Source organism: Gordionus sp. m RMFG-2023, chromosome 2, assembly GCF_954871325.1.
Source record: "Gordionus sp. m RMFG-2023 chromosome 2, tfGorSpeb1-WG-v2, whole genome shotgun sequence".
NCBI lineage: Eukaryota > Metazoa > Nematomorpha > Gordioida > Chordodea > Parachordodidae > Gordionus > Gordionus sp. m RMFG-2023.
Genome location: NC_088776.1, coordinates 10,547,901 through 10,569,437, shown reverse-complemented (window position 1 = coordinate 10,569,437; position 21,537 = coordinate 10,547,901). Strand labels below are relative to the sequence as shown.

General features: G+C 28.6%; 1 protein-coding gene across 1 annotated transcript; it reads right to left on the bottom strand.

Moving 5' to 3' along the window:
- On the bottom strand, window positions 1-17,046 carry LOC135924066 (complex I assembly factor ACAD9, mitochondrial-like). The gene is made up of 17 exons (XM_065459114.1): window positions 16,850-17,046; window positions 15,880-16,096; window positions 15,750-15,840; window positions 15,602-15,703; window positions 15,457-15,563; window positions 15,268-15,368; window positions 13,793-13,949; window positions 11,663-11,801; window positions 4,832-4,905; window positions 4,071-4,146; window positions 3,477-3,611; window positions 3,089-3,273; window positions 1,531-1,612; window positions 1,011-1,258; window positions 700-828; window positions 476-548; window positions 1-230 (listed from the first exon to the last, which is right to left on the bottom strand). Exons 1-17 carry the CDS (start codon window positions 17,044-17,046, stop codon window positions 127-129), a joined length of 2,217 nt encoding a protein of 738 aa, XP_065315186.1. The 3' UTR covers window positions 1-126.
- Between the last annotated feature and the right edge of the window lie 4,491 nt (window positions 17,047-21,537).

The window sequence follows — 21,537 nt, the reverse complement described above, 5'->3', positions numbered from 1 at the left end:
TAAGCATAATTTACAGATAATGTAATTAATTTTTACAAATCAAATATAAAAATTATATTTATGCTTGCTTTAAAATACTCTAATTTCATTTTCATTTATAAAAAAAATACTATTTTTCCGCTTCTTTCACCAATTTTTATTAAGAGGATGTTCCGCCGAATACTCGTTATGCTTTAGATTGAACTCGCCTATTCTTCTATAACTCTCATGATTGGAACCATAAAGCGTTACTTTGAAAAAATATGTAGATGTAAAATTAAATTTATAGTAGAATTCTTGCCTGGTAATTCTTTCTTTCTCTCTTAACCTATTTCCAAATAAAATCGGAATATATCTTCATTTAATTGTTTATAATAAAATAAATGAGTCATTTATCATCTTCATTATATATGCCTGTTTCTATTTGAATCTTAAAAGCTAATACATTTTCTTTTAAGAAAATATATAAAGTGTCAAAAATTAGTTAATTTCTTACGTTCGGTCATCCTATCAATGATAATGGTTAATTTTTCGATGGAATGGCGACAAAAGGCGTGTGTCATATCGATCTAAAATAAAAGGGGAAAATTTTTTTATTTATTTTTAATATTCTTTTCTTTCTGTTATTTATTCTTCGTATTATTGATTCATCCAAGTTCTAGAGCATTGAATATATTGTTAATAAAAAGAAATGAAAAGTTGAATAATATAATTATTCACTTCTAAATCACAATTCTTGAGCCCTATAGATTTGGCCCTAGAAGAACGAGATATAACAGCCACCATTGCGAATAATTCCGCGGCATATTCTGCCAAGTATACCAATATAGTTTGATGGTGCAATATTTCCTTTTTTGAATAAAAGTATTAATATTTTTTAATTCTGAAAGGTAAAAATAATATCCTTTTTTTAAAAGGCATTATAAGTATTATAAGAATAATTCCCTCTCCCATCACATTCTTTTTTCCTTTTTGCATTCTATATTTATGAATTTCTTTCTTTCCTTGTAAATCTTTATAAGGTTATCTACCCTAGCGTGCACTTGGAGATTACGTCTTAAGAGCAAATGGAAATCGTGCAAATAGAGGGTCAATTGACGAATAGGCACGGCTAGAGTTGGGTGTACGTGGGCCAGGAGCTCATCTCGATCACGTGATAGCTTGGGATCCCCTGCCTCTGATAAGCCAGTTCGCTCCATCCAATAAGGGAGGATCATCAGCCTCAAGGAATCAAAGAGGTGGGAAGGGTATAGGTGATAACGACGTACCTTAAATGTTTCTATATATTTTTTTCATATTTTAATCTATCAATTTTTTTCTTTCTTATTTTCTATTATTATTTTCAATTCACACTTTTTTGGAATGGTAAATAAATAAAAAATAATAAATAAAAGGAAGAAAGGATAGTATCCTCCTTTATATTACATATCTTATAAAGGTAATTTGATTTGTGAAAGGCAATGAAAAAATTAAATATAATACCTTCCACCCCCCCCCCCTCGTTGCTCCCTTAAAAAATAATAAAAATATTATTCAAAAAAATTTATGAACTTTCGCATTCAAGTGGTAAATCTAGAACTCGACTTTTAATTCCTCGAAGAGCGGCTTCTATTTTCAAAGTGTCAGAATTTCCCTTTAAAGGTGATAAAATAAATATAAACGTGGCTTGATTATTATGGTGTTTCTGCATTTTAGTCGAAATTTAGTATAGAATTCGTCTAAAATCGTAACCCGATCTTGAGCATATTCGATCAATAATACTATTTATTCCGTTTAAACTTTATTTTATAAAACGGGTAGTGAAGGATCATCTGAAATTAGTTTTTTTCCAAATATATAGATTGAATCGGAAACTATGGGAATTAACATTATATTAAATATGTTTCTATATTTATTTATTTTGGACCGTCTTCAACCAAAGAGTTAGAGGCTAAAGAAAGGGGCAAAACTATCAACACGTGTCTAAAGATAGCGGAATTCTGTTACTCCGTGGAATGAGTGTCATTACATTCGGTGGCTCATTGAAGTTAAATCCTACAAGATAATAACTGAACGGATAGCTCTCATAGTAAACAGGTTTATTGCATGGTCACGTAATCCGTGGCCTTTTGGTGAATAAACGAGGCTATAGATGGGGATCTGGCAGATTTTAAATATGTAATTATATCACAGCCTAAGCAAAGGCCTAATGCTATTCGAAGTTCTTGGTTTGGGATGGTTTCGAGCCATTCATAGCCTAAGCATAAGTGGTTGGTAACTTTGAAAATTATTAACTTGATTAATAAATTGGATAAAAAGTATCGGGATTCAGGGCGAAGGAAGAACCTCATCAATGAGCAAAATGTCGATGTAAGGCATGAATAACTCGAAGCAGTTCTAAACTCCAAAGTTGATTTGCTTTCATCCAACAAAGAACTTTGAATAGCAGTAGGCCTTCACTTTGGCTATGATATAACACCTTCATCTTGTATGCTAACTCCCTATCTATAGCTTCGACATCATCCACTACATTGTCGCTTATCAAAAGGCCGCCATCTCCGAGATCATGCAGTAAACGCAATTATTGTAAGAGCTCTCCACTTAATTAACATCATGCCAGCTTTAGAACCCGTGAGAATAAACTTCGATAACAATACTAGGCATAGTAGAATAAAACTCATTCTATAGAGTAATGAAACCCCGCTAGCTTGGATTACACATGTAGTGACTGTTTCGCGCCTCATCATATTCATTCTCATAGTTTCCGACACAATCGGCATACTTGGATCTCAAAAATTGAGCTTATTTTCAGCTCTTCGAGAAGGATATTACTTCAGTCAAAGGATATCGATAGAGATATGCAGGTCACACTGCTTATATGTCCACGATGCCCTCAACTAAAGGAACTTTCTTGTGTTATTTTAATGATTTTCATTCAATGTATTTTTATATAGATCCGGTCTTGTCTTTGAAATTTGGACCAAAACTTTAATTACTAATTAACAGCCTCAAAAAAAAGAAAACGAATCTTCCAATAATACATAAGTTTAGTTAAGGGTCATGTGATTTCTTCGAGAGCACTAAGAGTAATTTAAATGTTTAATAAAAATAAGGATCAATAATTTATTACTTCCAAAATGGACATCATTTTAAAATCTCTCCAAGTCCTTTGAATAGGTGAATGCGACAAAAGTCCCTCCCTTCCGTACACCTTAGAGATATTATCCAAACATTCAAAAGCTTTGTTACCATTAAAAATTCGTAGCAATGTGTCCTCAATATGGGAATCGTAATTGAGGTAATCATCTTTCAAGCCTAAAAAAAGTGGGTAAGGGATAAAAAGCAATGAATGAAGGCGTTAAATGATCAATAAACTCGTGTGGCAGAGATTGAATACCTGGCCTACTCTATTCTTACCAGGGTTAATAATACGTAGAGTTTGAGGAATCAAAAAAAAAGATTTAAACAAAATAAAGGAAGGTAAAAAGGAAATCATATGTTTTAAGCATTTATTATACTGGCGACTAGATAGGTCAAACTTTCCATGGCGTATAGATCGGCTGATATTTTACCGACTCTATCTTGAACTAAGAAATAATCTGAGAGCTTTCTGTCGAAAGACTTGGTGTGATTGCATTTATTTAACATTTCATCTGTTATATATATTTTTTTTGAAAATAATAATTCATTAATAATTTGTAAAATGTATTTTTTTCTCATTCCTTTAATCAATGGCATCGTTCAAAGTCCTATCCGATTGGAAATGAGCAGCGGCTCATGGGCCCGGCCCACAAGATATTTAAAACAAAATGTGGGGCAGGTCTCGATTATTCCGTAGACCCGGGCCGACTTGGGTTGAAAATTAGGGTAATTTTTAGGAAAAGAATTTTTATTTTAAATAGGAAGTGGAAACTTTGACAATGAAACATCACTTCTCTTAAAACCTTAGAAGAAAACACACGATTACAGGTGACTCTAAAGTATAATATTATTTATAACAGATAACATCTAAAAAAAATATGCAGATCTAACTGCTTATCGATCCATGTTTTAAAAATTTATAAAAATATAGATTTCATCTTAATATAAATTTTGAGAGTATAATTATCTACCGGTCAATTTTTTAATGATTCCAGTATAGAGGATGGATGTAGCGAAACGTGTGTTGGATAGTATATCTTGAGCTAACTTTTGGTATATAAAAAAAGGAAATAAAGCATAAATTATTATATATATTGTTAAATAGATTTATTCGCATATTTTTGCTTTATAAGAACATTTTTTATAATAGTTCTCGGCTATAAACCTAGAAAAATGCCGATAATTACGCATTAGTGCATCACTGGTATAATTTAATGCCATGATTGCGAATCGAAATATCGACATATTTTAATTATATTCTTTTTTTACAAAAAAAAAAAAATTTTGTGATTTTAAATTAATATTTTGCAATGTAATCCCATTTACATATTTCATGTTGAAATGCATTGTATAAATTATATTTGAAGTTCTGATCTATTATATATATATATATTATTTTATTTTTTTTAAATTAAATGGTGTATTTTCTAATATTTTTTGAAAAATCAGCAAATTATAAATAATTTAATTTATGAAGATTATAAACTCTACTTAAAAAATGAATTCGATAGTAAGAATTTAAATTAAGATTTTTACATGTACATTTATAATATAAAAATTTAAGCAATGAAAATAAAATAGGCATTATTTAAGTTTATATGCGCCATAAAGATCGGCTAAGCCCGGTCCGTTAAGAATTTTGCCATATGTTATCTGCTAAGTTAACATTTTACGTAAAAAAATTAAATGAATTTATGTAAAGGAAATAAAAAATTAAAAAATGTAACTTTACACTGTATCCCAAGCCGGGTTCGCTAATTATATTTTCTCTCGCGACGATAACTCCATTAAAATGAACGTCACAAACTATATTTTTTTGAGATAATTTACAAAATAATGATATTAAGTATTGAAAGAATAAAATAGAACGAATAATGGATGATAGTATAGAACGAATATGGATGATAGTATTTTATTATTATAATGTCTTTTTATATATAAATATTTTGATAGAATAATATTAAAAGAATATATATGGCATTATTAAATAACAAATTTTATGAAATATATCTGATGTCAAACTATAATCTAAGATATAGTGTTGTGATGATTTAAGGAAACATATTAACGAATAAATTAAAACCCATCCATATAAAATTATAATCTTTGCATAATTAAAATATAGACAAAGCATTATTGAAATTTCTTTTATTTATTCCTTTTGTTATTTTAATTAATTTACAAAGATTATAATTTTATATGGATGGGTTTTAATTTAATCGCCAATATGTTTTATTAAATCATCACAACACTGTAAATATATATATATTATTTTTCGCCTTAAGTCAAACATTTGTCAAAAAGTAATATTAAACGTAAATGTAATTGAATCAACACAACTTAAAATACATAAAATAAAATGAAAACAATTAAGTTGTATCATTACAACATGCACCACTTCCAAAAAAAAATATATATATAAATAAGTATTGACAATACAAATGGTAATACGAAATAATTTTGAGAGAATATCAAAAAAAATAAGAAAAGTAGTGATAAAAACACTCACATGACATGCGGGAGGTAATTTAAATGCACTTTTATAATATTATATGGGTCAGGTCAGAGGATTAATATGCAACAAATACATTAAATTTGTGAAGGGGGAAAAAACATGTATTTTTATAAAATTTGCTTAAATAATATTCTATGGGTCAGAGGATTACTATCCAACATATACATTAAATTTGTGAAGGAGGAAGGGGGGGGGGGGGGGGTGGCAAGTATTGTTATAAAATTTGTTTCAATAATATTCTATAGGTCAGAGGATTAAGGGGGGTTCGAAAACATGTATTGTTATAAAATTTGTTTCAATAATATTGAGTCAGAGGATTAATATGCAACAAATATATAAAATTTGTAAAGGGGGGGGGGCATGTATTGTTATAAAATTTGCTTCAACAATATTCTATGGTTAAGAGGATTACTCTGCAACAAATACATTAAATTTGTGAAGGGAGGGGGAAAACAAGTATTGTTATAAAATTTGTTATTCAATAATATTCTATGGGTCAGAGGATTAATATGCAACAAATAATTAAATTTGTGAAGGAGGATATGAAAACATGTATTGTTATAAAAAAAAATTTCATTATCTAAAAAAAATAAACAATAATTACATATCGATGGGATAAGGGCTATATAATTGAATTAAAACAAAAAAAAGTGAATAATTGAAAATCCAATTAAAAACCTCTAATTTGATCTATGTGGACAATAACTATTTTATTATCTATCTGAATCTCCCATATGACATTACTAATTCTCCCACTGACAATCCCTACACGCCACTTTTGATTGTTGCCCACCTTTACAAACACAGAGTTGCCTAAAGTTAACTCTCTAAAATTTATTCTTTTCAATTTAGGTCTACAATCGCAGTCATTGTCTTTTAAAAAACTCCACTTCCATATCAAATCCCTTCCAAATAATATAAAAAAATGGGATGATTTAGTTACCGAATGTGTGGTATTACGATAATTTAATAAAACATCTTCTAATAACCTATCACCCCAGCCATCTAATTTATATATCATATTTTTTCAGATGTACCGCTCTTTCAGCCATACCATTTGAAGAAGGATGGTTCAGCCATACCATTTGAAGAAGGATGGTATGCAGGAGTACAAATATGTGTTATACCTTTTTTTATTAAAAAGATTTTAAAATCAAAAGGCCTAAAAGCTGGTCCATTGTCGGATACCAACTCTACTGGATGATCAAATCTGGAAAAGACATATACAAAATTGCTAAACAACTGTATAAAGATGAAAGAACTGTTTTGGCATCTAGAATTGATTTCATTAGATCGCGGGCCTACTGAATCCGTAATGAGCTATTTAAAAAATATAAAGGAGCTAGTCCGAAGATGCGAATTTGAAGATAATGTAGAACTAAGAATTCGTGATCAATTAATCGCCGGACTAAAGATGTCACAACTAGATAAAGAACTACGTTTAAGATACCCAGATACTAAAGACGAAGACCAACCGTTAAGCTTAAACAAAGTTGTAGAGTTGGCTTTAGCGATGGAACGGGCTGACTTAGAAATAAATAGTACTATTAAAATGGTATATAAAATCAAAGAGACGAATAAACATAAGATAATAATAATCGGATAAATCAATATGATAAAAATAATCGGCAGTATAATAATAATGATAATGAAAAACGGCACTATCAAAAGGATACTAAAGCATATGTAAAAAGAGAACTAGTGCCAGGGTATAATAACTACCACACAAATAATAATAATAATTCGAGAAAATCATGCTATTTCTATAATCGGTTTCATGTTATTAGAAATTGTATAGCCTACGGAAAATTGTGCAGCAAATGTAGGAAACCAAACCACTTCGCTGTATGTCGTATATATATATAGGAAACTAAAATAAAGTAACCGATTGTTTTGACTTTTAATCCCGCATTTTGTAATTTTTTGAGGACTTGTTTTATATTTTGTATATGTTCAGTATCATTTTTCCCTGTGATTATAACATCATCTAAATAAACTGCTGTATCTTTACATCAGCCAGTAAATCGTCCATATATCGTTGAAATATTATTGGTGCTGTAGCTATACCAAAATGTAATCGTAAATAGCGGTAGTATTCATTTGGTGTTACCATTGTTAATAATTCTTGCGATTCTTCGTCAATGCTCATTTGTAGATATGTGTCTTTGAGATCTAATGTTGTATATTTATTTCCATTAGCGGTCTTTGGATTAATTCTTCAAACGTTGATAGAATGTGATAGTCTTTTAGTAGATATTTATTTAATGTTACTTTGAAATCTCCACATAATCGTAGTTCACCTGAAGTTTTGTTACTCTTGTTGTTGATGGATCTATTTTCTTTATTATATTATTTTCTTCCAAACGTTTCAGTTCATTTTCAATTTCTAATTTTAAAGGCTATGGTACTCTTCTAGCTGGCAGTGCAATTGGTTTTGTATTTTCTTCCAATTGTAGTTTTACTGGTTAGACATTTTTTTATTAATCCTAATTTATTATTAAACACCGTAGCAAATTCTTTATATAGTTTGTAAATATTCACGTTACCATTATCATTATATTTATATCTATTGTTGATCATATTGATTTTTACAATTGTTGGTAACGATAAGTCAAATTCTATAATCCATGAAAATCCAAATAGGGCTGCATCATTAATTTTTGTGACTAATAACGAAAACCATATTTTATCATCTAATTGTACTTTTACATAAGCTTCGCCCATAATTTTTATTCTATTATTTCCATATGTAGTTGGTGACTTAGCCCTTCTAAGTTTTGGCCTTCCAATTTTATTCCATATTATTACATTAATAATGGTTACTGCCGAGCCCGCATCATATTCCATTTTAATTTTTTGGTTGTTTATTAATACCTCAATTGTTGGATGTTGTCCATATTTGTATATTTTTCTTATTGAGACATCCGAATCGTCGTCCTTATTATTGTAATTTGTACTGTAAATTTTTTCTTTAGTTTTACAACTAACGGCGAAGTGGTTTGGTTTTCTACATTTGCTGCACAATTTTCCGTAGGCTAAACAATTTCTAATAGCATGAAACCGATTACAGAAATAGCATGGTTTTCTCGAATTATTATTATTTGTGTGGTTGTTATTATACCCTGGCACTAGTTCTCTTTTTACATATGCTTTATTATAGTGCCGTTTATCATTATCATTATTATACTACCGATTATTTTTATCATGTTGAATTATCCGATTATTATTATCATTATGTTTATTCGTCTCTTTGATTTTATATACCATTTTAGTAGTATTATTTATTTCTAAGTCAGCCCGTTCCACCATCGCTAAAGCCAATTCTACAACTTTGTTTAAGCTTAACGGTTGGTCTTCGTCTTTAGTATCTGGGTATCTTAAACATAGTTCTTTATCTAGTTGTGACATCTTTAGTCCGGCAATTAATTGATCACGAATTCTTAGTTCTACATTTTCATCAAATTCGCATCTTCGGGCTAGCTCCTTTATATTTTTTAAATAGCTCATTACGGATTCAGTAGGCCCGCGACTTAATCTAATGAAATCAATTCTAGATGCCAAAACAGTTCTTTCATCTTTATACAGTTGTTTAGCAATTTTGTATATGTCAATTCATCCTACCTCCTCCATTGTCCTAAGGATAGAGTAATTTTTTGAGAAAGAAAAAAAGAAAGAAAGATAATGTTTATTCCACCATAAGCTATAAATAATTTGTTTTAAAGTGGCGTCAGTTTGAGGAATATTTTTCACATTCAGTATGTATTTTATATAATCAATGTAGTCATCGATGGAACAATCTTCTTTTTTAAAATCCTGTAAAACTATTATTTCTAAAATATATTATTCTTTTTTATAAACAAAAAATTTTTATAATTCTATATATTATTAAACTTGACCGAGGACCGAAAACTGCGCGACTTATTTTTATTTTTTTTAATTTCGTCGCCATTTTTGTACATTATATGATAATCATATGCCAATAATTTATAAGCCCAACGTAATAATCATTGGTTTGTTAAGGAGTTTAAATCTCTGTTATCACCATATATTTTTATTAAAGGTTTGTGGTCCATTCGTAATTTTCGCCCATACAAATAGTTATGAAATTTTTCTACGCCGTTTATTATGGCTTTGACTTCTTTGTCGATTGTCGAATAATTCTTTTCAGCATCTTGTAAAGTTCGAGGTGTAAGTTATATTTGGATTTCCGTGGTTTATAGAATTTGACTTATCGTTACCCATAAATGTAAAAATCAATATGATCAACAATAATATAAATATAATGATAAGGGTAACGTGAATATTGACAAACTATATAAAGAATTACAGGTCATCCCGGTATCATCAATGAAATCCATTACGAGACATTATATATGGTGGGAAAAATTAGATAAAGATGTCGAAAAATTAGTCAACCGCTGTATTGGGTGTCATAAACATCGCAGAGATATACCAGAAGTTGCCGTATACCCGTGGAATCCGCCAGCACAACCATGGGAAAGGGTACATTTAGATTTTGCCGGATCACTAGACGGATTTTATTGGCTGGTAGGAATCGATGCATATTCAAAATGGATAGAGATCGATAGAATCAAAGATACCACAAGTAAAAATTTAATAAATAGATTAGAAAAATGGCTTACCCGATATGTTGTTCCACGTCAAATTGTCACAGACAATGGTCCACAATTCATTTCAAATGAATTTTATAAATGGTGCAAAAATAAGAATATACAACATATAAAAACTACACCCTACCATCCGAGAAGTAACGGATAGAAAGATGCAAACAAACTATCAAAAATCGGTATTTTGCAAATAGAGAACAAACAAATGATGGGGAAAAATGCCTAAATGAAGTATTAGTTGCATATAGAAATTCCGAACACTCCTCAACGGGCCGAATACCTGTCAAACTATTTATGGGGAGAAGACTAAATACTTTATTAGACTGGGTGAAACCTTTAATTACTGAAAAATTAGAAACCTCTGTAGTAAAACACGACCAGTTAAACAAAGGTCTACATAGATATTTTGGAGAAAACGAATTAGTTTGGATAAAAAACCCACTTGAAAAAGGATGGCAAGAAGGAAAAATAATAAATCAACAAGCAAAATTCTCGTATAACGTAGAAGAAAAAGATAAAATAGTACGAAAACACGCAGACCAACTACGAATAAGGGAAGAACCAGTTGAAACCAAATCAAACATAACAAAGTTAGGAGAAGCTAAAACAGTAGAGCCAAGTCAAAAAGGAAGGCAAACGCGATATCCAACAAGGGAACGAAAGCAACAAAATGATTAATAGATAAACTTGAACTTGGTAAATAAAAAGATTGATAGACGATCTTAACTTAGTGGGAAAGAAGATATGTTATATTTGAGTATCTATATATTTTAAAGGTTACGTTATATATTTTAAAAGGACGTTATTTGTATATTATATTATTATAACTTTCCTACATTTAATATTATCTTATGGAGGGCAATGTAATTGCATATTATTAGAAGTTAAATGACATAATTATAAAATACTATATATATAGGAAACAATTTAAAATAAAGTAACCGATTGTTTTGACTATAAAAAAAATGATACCTTACGAGATAAAATTCTACATTCTAATCGTTTCCTTTTATTTAGAGATATTATTATCGAATACCAAGAAAGGCTATATATTGTTTGTCAAATATTACTAATTTAAAATTTCATATATGTAAATTAAGGTAAATCCTCTAAATTTTAAACAAATATATCCTACAATAAGATGACCAGATTTTTAAAAAATTTATATAAGAATTAATTAAGTTCATTAGTAATTTAACACCTTATAATTTTCTTTCTTCCCTTTTCTTTTTCGTAATTCCTAGTAGTCAGATATCGTCTTACGCGATTACAGCGCACAATTTAGCGATCGTTTGAAGAAAGAAAAAAAACGCAATCAACACAACAAAGAAAATTGACATTTTTTTTCAACGCATGTAAAATATATTTGTTATTGTATTTTTAAAAAAAAAAATAATTAAGCAAATATAACATTTTATACCGTTGAAGCCTTTAAGCCCAACCATAGAATAGGGTTGACTTACGGAAATGCTCGTTTCGGGATGAGGGGTTTTATTCCTGTCAATCAAAAATGCTACCAATTCATCGCCTTCAGTTTTATCTGTAGTAGAAGAGATATCCTTGAGTGTTTAAAGCATTTTTTTTCGAAAAAAGGGATATATGTCGGTAGGAGTTTTTAGCAAATTAGGGACTATGTTTCTATTCGTTATTGTCTTAGGATTTTAAAAAATTCCTCTTTGTTCAATTTGTTATAATTTGTTTAAATTTTAAATGATATAGACTCTCCCATACCTGGAATATATTTTTTTACTGGCAAACGTCCTTAAATGTTCCATCTCAAACTGACATACTTGTCCATTTTTAAATTATTTTTGGGAAAACATAATTTCTTTAATAACAAAACAACTAAATTTTATTTATCTAATATATATTATTCCTATCCAATATCTGGTAACGCTTTTAACCCCGTCCCATTCCCCCACAACCTTGTCGAAGAAAGCTTGGAATAGATTTTTATCAATTTTTAAAAAAAAAAACTAATAATAATTGTCTAAAAAATAGTATATTTGTATAAATATCAAGCCTGCAAAGGCTAAGAATTTCAAGTTCGCCCCAAATTTGAATGTTTTCTATCAAGCCAAGCCCGGGATTTTAACAATTTCCAATTTTCGAGCAGGGTCCGTATTTTCACTTTTGATCATTTTCCAGTTCAAAATTTTTTTCATAAAATTTCGTTATTTTGAAAATAATTTTGGCTATATTTTTCAAATTGTTTTAAAAGGGAAATCGAAAAATATGAGAAATAAATGAATATCAAATTATCCATTTTAAATGTTCCAACTGATTATTATTTAATATCGGTCTGGCCCGGATTTTAATATAATTTTTCTAACCCCAGCCCAGAGTTCTGCAATGGGCGGATTTTAACCCGAACGTCCGCCCGCCTATTGTTTTTAAAAAAAGTTAACTCGCTGGCCCGTCCATCCATGGTTTTCATAAATTTACCCGCCCGCCAATTTATAATTTTTTAACATCCTCTCCTTCCGCCTACCCAATATTTAAAAATCATTTTAATGGCCGATTTGGCTCTTTATTTGTTTTAATTTAATGTTTCTTTTAATCAAGCTTAGAAAAAAGGCATTATTATGAAATAAATAAAAAATGATTTTGAATAAATAAAAGTCTGTTCTGCTCATTTAGCCTGCAATAAAATTTACTATCGCTACACGCCTAATGTTTAAAATCTTTTAGCCCACCCATTGCAGGCCTTTACTCCAACCTGGCTTGAATTTTTAAAATTATAACATTTTTGGGCCCATTCCAGGACAGGTTCCGGGCCTACAAGTCTCTGATCAATATTTACTTATTTGAAAAAAGGTAATAAATCAAATCATAAAAACTAACCAAATCCTTATCGATATTTTTTTAAAAAATAAGAAAATCCCTTGAGAATTAAGGGTAATAACGGGAATATGTTTAAATTAAAATCAAAAAAAAAAATTTTTTAAACATTTTAACGGTTATAAAATCATCAATTTTAAAAATAAAAAAAATATTTATTAAATATATGAGATTTGTTATAGTTTTCCGTGGGATAATTAACGAATTATAATATTTTTTTTAAAAAAATATTTTGAACAAAGAAGTAAAGAATGAATTTGTCAAAATTCTAGGATTATAAAGAAATTTCCTAAAAACCTGGGTCTATATGAAGCACAATCCCGAATTTGCTATTACCCCCTAGGAACATATATTGGTTTAATTAAAAATAATATGTATTTTTCCATTTCATTTTATTCGTTCATATTTTGGATCACAATCAAACAATTCCTAAATTAAAATAATGTTAGGGAATTATTTATGGGGAGGCCTCAAATAGTGAATTGTTAAATGGCTCCATTTTAAAAAAACGGCTAACTCAATAAAAAAATATTAGGCAAGACCTGGAGATTTTGCTCATAGATGGCAGAAATGTTTAACGAAATCTCGAGGCTTGTGTAATATATATTTTGGCTAAAATCCCAATTTAAAATTAGATAAATGGAGCCGTTTAACCAACACAAGTCTCAATAAAAGATGGAAAGTTTTATATAAATATTTATGTTTCAACTTGATATAAATGGCTTTTCTTAATGCGGGCGAACGTTACGAAGACGTCAGATTTATTCGCATTACTGACCCAAGTCTTTTTGCCAGTTAAAACAAATTTCGAGTCATCCCCTGTTAGAGGAGCGGCAGTAGTCTCAATAGAATTTATATCCATACCACTTATTTTATTTTTAAAGTAAAAAAAATTATATAATTGTTTTTAAAATGATAATCTTTGTTTAAAAAATAACTATTATTTTTAACCCAAACAAGTATCTTTTATTTGGATATGTGCTGCATATATTATATTAGCTTCTAAGCCCAAACTAAAAGATTTTTTTAAACAATAATATTATAATTGATAGTTTATGTATTTAGTGAGAAAAAAATCATTACAAATGTACTAATGTATTGTTTGAAGTCTCTTCCACAGCTAGATTAAAATTAGATAATTTGCATCAACATCGAAATTCAATAAACCTTCAAAATTTTCTAGTATACTTTTGACACAATATGTAGAATTGGGAAAAATTGATTTCAAGTGACAATATTTAAGTGCTATGCAGCTTTCTTTTCAATTAATTGCATCTTATTTAGAAATGAATACAAGTGTTTGGACTCAAGGCATCTACTATAAATATATGTTTTATGTAGGTTCAAAAAGGAAAGTCAAGAAAATTTTGATAATGTATTAATGATGTGACATAATAAATGTTCCCAATAAAATGTGATATAATAATTACTAACACAAAAATATCAATGGCCAGTTTTATGGATTTCTGAAAATGGTATAATTTTTGGCCTCAGCCCAGTTGGAATTTAGCTTTTGCCCAGCCAAATTTTTGTTCAGTCCATTTCCAATTTTATATTAAGGTTACCCAGTCTGGCTCAATTTTTTTAAATATAAGGCATAACCCAAAATATATGTAGTTGAACACATAAATAAGCAAATATTTATAATATTGGGGAATGGTTAAATCAAAAACACTATAATTTATAGATTATCACATCTATCAAATATCAAAATTTATCCATAATCCTGCCAATATTCTGTTGCCCAGCCTGGTTCATTAATTTTTTTGCTTGACCTGGCCCAATTAAAAATCTTCAGGCCAGGACAAGCATTGCAGACCTCCAATTCTTCTGGCAAGCAAAAAATTATATTAAATAGTTTAAGAGATTACATTAAATTCTTCTAAAGTTTCTTATCTGATAGTTAATTTCTTTTGGGGAATTATATTCAGAAATTATGTAAACTACATACAAATTAATCTTTATTTTGGATGTTTTTTAAATAATATATCATTATAATAATTAATTAGTCATATAAAAATAAATTTTGGCCAGGCCAGATCCTTGTACATGCCCTTTCTTATAAATTATATATATCTGGCCTGGCCAAAATTTATTTTTTCATTTAGAACAGGCATGGAAAATCATTTTAAAAAAATAGGACAAGTTTGAAAAATTAGGCTTAATGCAAACTTGATTTTATACCTATTTTCTTCAATCAAGGCTAAAGTTGCAAGAATTTCTCCCTTGGCCATGCGAGGAAGATAGGTGGATTTGATATTTTCATTATTACATTTGGTTAATCCCTGTAAAAAAATTGAAAAAAAATATTAATATAATATATAATCAAAGCTTGAATTTATAAATTTATTATATTCATTTATTAAATAATACATGGGCCCCAAAATAATTATGGGTTAGTATATTTAAGGCTATGGGAGTATTAATGGAAAGTGTTTCCGCCAACTTTGCGATTGCAGTTGCAGATAAATTCAATCCCCCTAAATATAAATTATAAATATATATTAATATATCAAACCATAATCAAAAGGAATATTTAACCCATATAGATTTAATTGTTTAAATTTTTGAATATGTTCATCTTGAATACAATTAGTTTTTTCTATTAAGTCTGAGTTAACTAAATAAGTAAACAATAGATACCCAGATATTAATTATCATATTACTGTTTGATTGAAAATATTTGTCAACATATTTATTAATATATTCTATAGATTTCTCATCTTCTAACCCAATTTCTGGATATAACAAAACATCCTAGAAAATCTATATAGATTATATAATTAAATAATTTACAGGATCAAAACTCCCACCAAAGATAATATGCAAAAATGATTCCCTGTATTTTTTTTGCTGAACTTTCTGAAGAATATTAGGTTTAATATTGATTTTTAAAGGTTCAAGGGGTTGATAATTATTAGTAATTTGAATCGATTCTTTATTATCAGTATCTAATTCCTTAAGATTTTTAAGAGCTTTTTGCAAATTATATGAAGCCAAAGAGATATTTTTCCTATGTTCATTATTAAAAATAAAAAATTTGAGATTTATTTTCCTTAGCATTTTTTTATTTTTTACACATGTTTAAAATTTTTTAGAAACAAGAAGAATTTTGATATGACGATAACATATATCAATCAAATATTTGTCTATTATTATAAATTTCCTTTTAAATTCATTGTTAACACTTATGGATTTATGTTTGTTTAGGTCTGGATCTAACAAACATACTTATTCAAATAATATACTATTCGCTTAAATAAGCGCAATGTTTTTGTTTTTTTGTTCAAATATTATATTTTTTCAATTTCATATGACCTTACAAAATATTAACGTAACATTTTATCGTATCATATCATATCATTTTCCTTTACTATATCAGACATTGTTGTAGTTAATGTGAAGCTTGTCAATCAATCAAATAAATATTTGTCAATCAATCAATAAAATATTTTTATTATTATTATATCGGTCGCGGTATTATGATATGATATGATATGATACAATGAGTATATTATTTTTAAAAATGAAATTAAATTTTGGTTATTATGTTGTAAACGGTTTAGTTCGGTCTATCCGGTAGAAAAATTTCAAGTGATAAAATTATATTTTAATCATATTTATTTACAGATTCTATGAACATTATATCTCAATATTGATAGTAGATTCCTTCACATGGATTTACAAAAAGCAAAGTTGAGTTAGTAAACAAATTTAATATAGACCATAAACTTAAAATTTACCAATACCCCTCCCTATATTATACATCTTACTTAATCGGGTACGGGCTTTTCTCTCTCTTATCTCCCGTAGGCGTTTAAGCAAGTGGTTTCGCCTCTTGCGCCCACAGGTAACTGCAGCCTGCCCAAAAATTGTGGATGGGCTCATCTCATAGGTTACCCCCAAATTTCTTAACCCAATTAGATGGGATGAGATAGTCCAAGCGTAGCTCTGCTGTTTCATATAGCGATAAAGGACAATTGCGCTTATTATGACGTATGACGTATTTTTAAAAATTTTGAAGCACATTTTTTTTTTGATTATTATATTTTTTAAAATGAATATTATATTGGACTTTTTTCGTCTGCGGGAAAATGGCTGATGTTAAATCGTCACCTCCAAGAAATAATGATATCTATCAATTCTACAAATACTTCTATCACTCACAATTTCATTTTCAAGCACACTATATTCCTTAAATATTTACTTTGCGACTACATACATTTTTTATGACATGAAAAGCTTGACTTCTACTCTTCTGAATCAAAACTCTAGTAAATTCTTTCAAATGCATGGAAGATGTTTGTGAGAGTAATGAGACTCTTTTTTAATTGCTGAGGATTATACATAACCCATAATATATCTCTGTCAAGTTGTTACTTTTATTCATTAATTTTTTTATTTTTTCTAGATTCAAAGAAATAAATTCTCTTCTTTATTTACTAATTTATCTCAATCAATTCATCATAACTTAATTCTTTCTTATCTTCTCCAATTCTTTACCTAAGCTACTATAAAGTTTAGCAAGTACCATTATAAATCATTTATTTATCTTTTATTTCAATTATTTATTTCCTTTAACAATTTATTTTTTCTATATATTAATCTTATTAACTTAATTTAAACAAAATAATATAAATCAACATTTAATATAATTACAACTTCTTTCTTAACAAAATTTAACTTTAATCCTCTCTTAAAACTCAATTTCATGGATATTTTCTTATTCATCATTTCTCTTGTCTGCTTTTTGCTTTTTCAATTTTCCAAGTATCGTTTGCTTATTTTTTCCCCATTTTTTTTCTATTTCAAAATTCAAATTTATCTTACAATTTACTTTAAAATTTATATTATGTCAATTTTCAAAAATCTAACAATCTACTCCTACAACATTCCTGGCTTACTTTCAAAAACAACTATACTTAGGAAACTCCTTGATCAATATGATATTAACATTATTTTAACACAAGAATCTCTTATTACCAATAATATAAATAAAAAAAAATAGAAAACAAAACAAAAAAGAGAAAACAAAACAAAAAAAATAAATTACAAAAACTAATTCTTCTTCCTCTTTACTCCTTAATCACCCCCCCCTCCCCTTTTTTCTAATACATATTCCTATCTTATCTTTTATAATAAATAAACATTATTTACAATGTGGAACCTGGCTTATCCACGAGTGGTACCCGTCATCCCACTCAAATTAAACGGGACCCTGACAGTAGGGTAAATTACTGTCAACTTTGTGGATCCTGGCTTATCCACGAGTGGTACCTGTCATCCCACTCAAATTAAACAGGGCCCAGACAGTAGGGTAAATTTTCTGCCAAACAGTGAATGCAAATTTACTGCACTGGAGACGCCCTCTATGGGGTGGTGGAGTGCCCACTTAATTGTGGGATGTCTCCCCAGTGTATAATATGATATATGATATGATATGATTACAATAAAGTTACTGAATAGTATTATCAAAAGCAATATCATAACAGTTGGTATACGAAATCCGGGACCTTACGCATATTTAGAAGTATTCAGGTTAATTTTTTAAGATTAATGTGTTAAAATTATCAATAAAATATAAAAATTTTATCGAAATCATTCTAAAAACCCTACTCAAATTAAAATAATTTTTATAAATATTAATATATATATGTATTCCAAATAATACTAATAATTTTGTTATTAACTATATCTTTTAATCTCCTCCTTTCCTGCAGTCATGTCCCTACCCTTCCATGAATTCCCGAGCAATCCTTAATCAAATAATCCTCCTTGCCACATCTAAAACACCTTCTATACCCCTCCATATTTCTCACATCATCTACTACACTGCATTCTCTACTGATATGCCCCTCTCTGCCACACCTGAAACAACGTACTCCTTTCACTACCTTCTTTCCCATAACCTCCATCTCCGCCCTCTTTCCACCCCGATTCCTACATTACAATTCCCCATCACATACTCTCCTCACACTTATCCTTCCCATCCAAAACCCCACATAATACACTACTAAAACTATTACTAACACTATTATTACTAACACATGTAATTGATTAACAGTGTAAAACAAACTCAAAATTTAATCTAAGATATTCTAAAGGTCTGATTTGATAATAACAAAATTCTTGTTAAAATTATCAATGTATAAATAATATAACACATTAATCTTAACAAATTAACCTACTTCTAAATATGCGCAAGGTCCCGGATTTCGTGTACCAACTGTTATGATATTGCTTTTGATAATACTATTCAGTAATTTTATTGTAATAATATTAAATCATAATACCACGACCGATATAATAATAATAATATTTTATTGATTGATTGACAAGCTTCACATCAACTACAACACCTTCACCCTCCCTGGTTTAATCCCGGGTTTCGGCACCAAATTATTATAAACGGTCACAAAGAGAGGCTATTATATCATATTATATATTTTGTATATGAACAAATGAATATCAAAATCCGAATAATAATTTATTGACATATTCTTAACATTACATCGAAATTTATAACAAAAAAATAAAACTTTAATTACAACATTTATAATCCTTTGTAATATACTAAGGAAAAATGGATATATTATTGAAGAAAATAAAGATAATATGATTTATTATTTTAAACTAAACAACTAAACAAACTAATAATATAAGCAAAAAGCAATAAAAACAAAATTTTAGAGTTATGCGTTGCATTCTTTTAATCCCTTGATATTGAATTACTTTTCTTTAATTACTAAAAAAAATTAGATCAAAATAAATATAACAAAAAAAATATATAAAAGTTAAATTAAAATCAATAGATTGATTATATTGTATAAATACAATTTTAACCAAAAAAGAATAATAATTAATCTATCGATGAAATTAAATGATACTTTAAGGTTAAAGCTAATGTAATAAAAAAATCGCGTTAAATCAAAATGTCTTTAGAAAATGATAAGTAAAATATCGACCACATTAACAAGTATCGACAAAAAAAAGGGATATATATGAGGAATATTAAATTTAATAAAATAAAGTAATAGAACACATTTTAAATTTAAGGCCTATACTACTTAATCCTGTTTATCTTGGGAGCTATAGATGTATAATAAGAACTAGATAGCATGATTGGCCCATTAATGGTCTCACTTTTTTCAGCCTATAAAATTTTCTTTATTTTAGTGTAATTAGGGGTATAAAAATAAGATAAATATTATTCGAAAGAATCGAAATACGATGGATAATTACAAAATTTATTAATATATTTTACATTTATAAGATACAATTTTCTAATTTTTATATTTTATGAAATTTTTTAAAACAATCAATATGTAATTGGTATATGAGATATGACACATATTACATATATATCTTGTCTTGCAGTTGTGTTTTGTTAACGGTAATAGTTTTTACATAATTACCATAAGAATTTTCAGGTGCTTTGGTGGAGAAATTGACTAGAATGGTCCCTACTTGGGAGTTTTCAAATGTCATAGTTATTTCCTACCGAAATGTAAGTAATAATTTTTATTATCAGGATTCACACAATTCCATAACTTTTACGAATTTACTACTGCTACGTCAATAAAATTGCTAAAAATGGACCACAGCCATTTTTTACCTTGTATATATATCAGAGACCTGCAGGCCCGGCCCTAAGCCCGGATAGGGCCGGGCCGTATTTATAATTTTTTAATATACCCGGGCCGGGTCGGGCCTAAAAAAAATTTTTTTAAACATATCCGGGCCGGGCCTAAAAAAATTTTTTTTAAATATATCAGGGCCGGGCAGGGCCTAAGATTGTTAAACCCGGGCCGGGCCTTAATATTTTTTATAAAAATTTTTACATTCTGAGTTAATGGTTATAATATTATATTATATTATAGTTATGATTAATATAATATTGGGTGATGGTTAACGCTACCTAACAACCCACAGATCGATCTTATTATTAATTTCCTGCAAATTTATTCAAAGTATTAATATATTTTTTTATAATTCATATCTAAATTTTTACAACATATTTTACCAAAACAATCAAATAAATGAATATCTTAAATAAGCCCCAATATTCAAGTATTATTAATATATTTTTTTATAATTCATATCTAAATTTTTAGAATATATTTTACCAAAACAATCAAATAAAGGAATATCACTTCTTAAAGTTTGTAATACCTTTCAAAGCGAAAAGGAGAAATAAAATTGATTTTACTTAATATAAAGCATTTTTTAATTGAAAAATTTGTTTTACACAAGTATCATTTATTTCTCTTTTTCTCTGTCCCAAATTCAAGCAATTACGTATGTAGTCAGGGACAGATCGCAAAATGACGGAAAAATATATAAAAGATTATATTAAATTACAAGAGGCTCAGGAAGTAAATGAAATACCATCGACCAGTCAAATTACCACTGTTGTTAAACAAACTGAATCGTTTTATGACAAATGGGGCGATG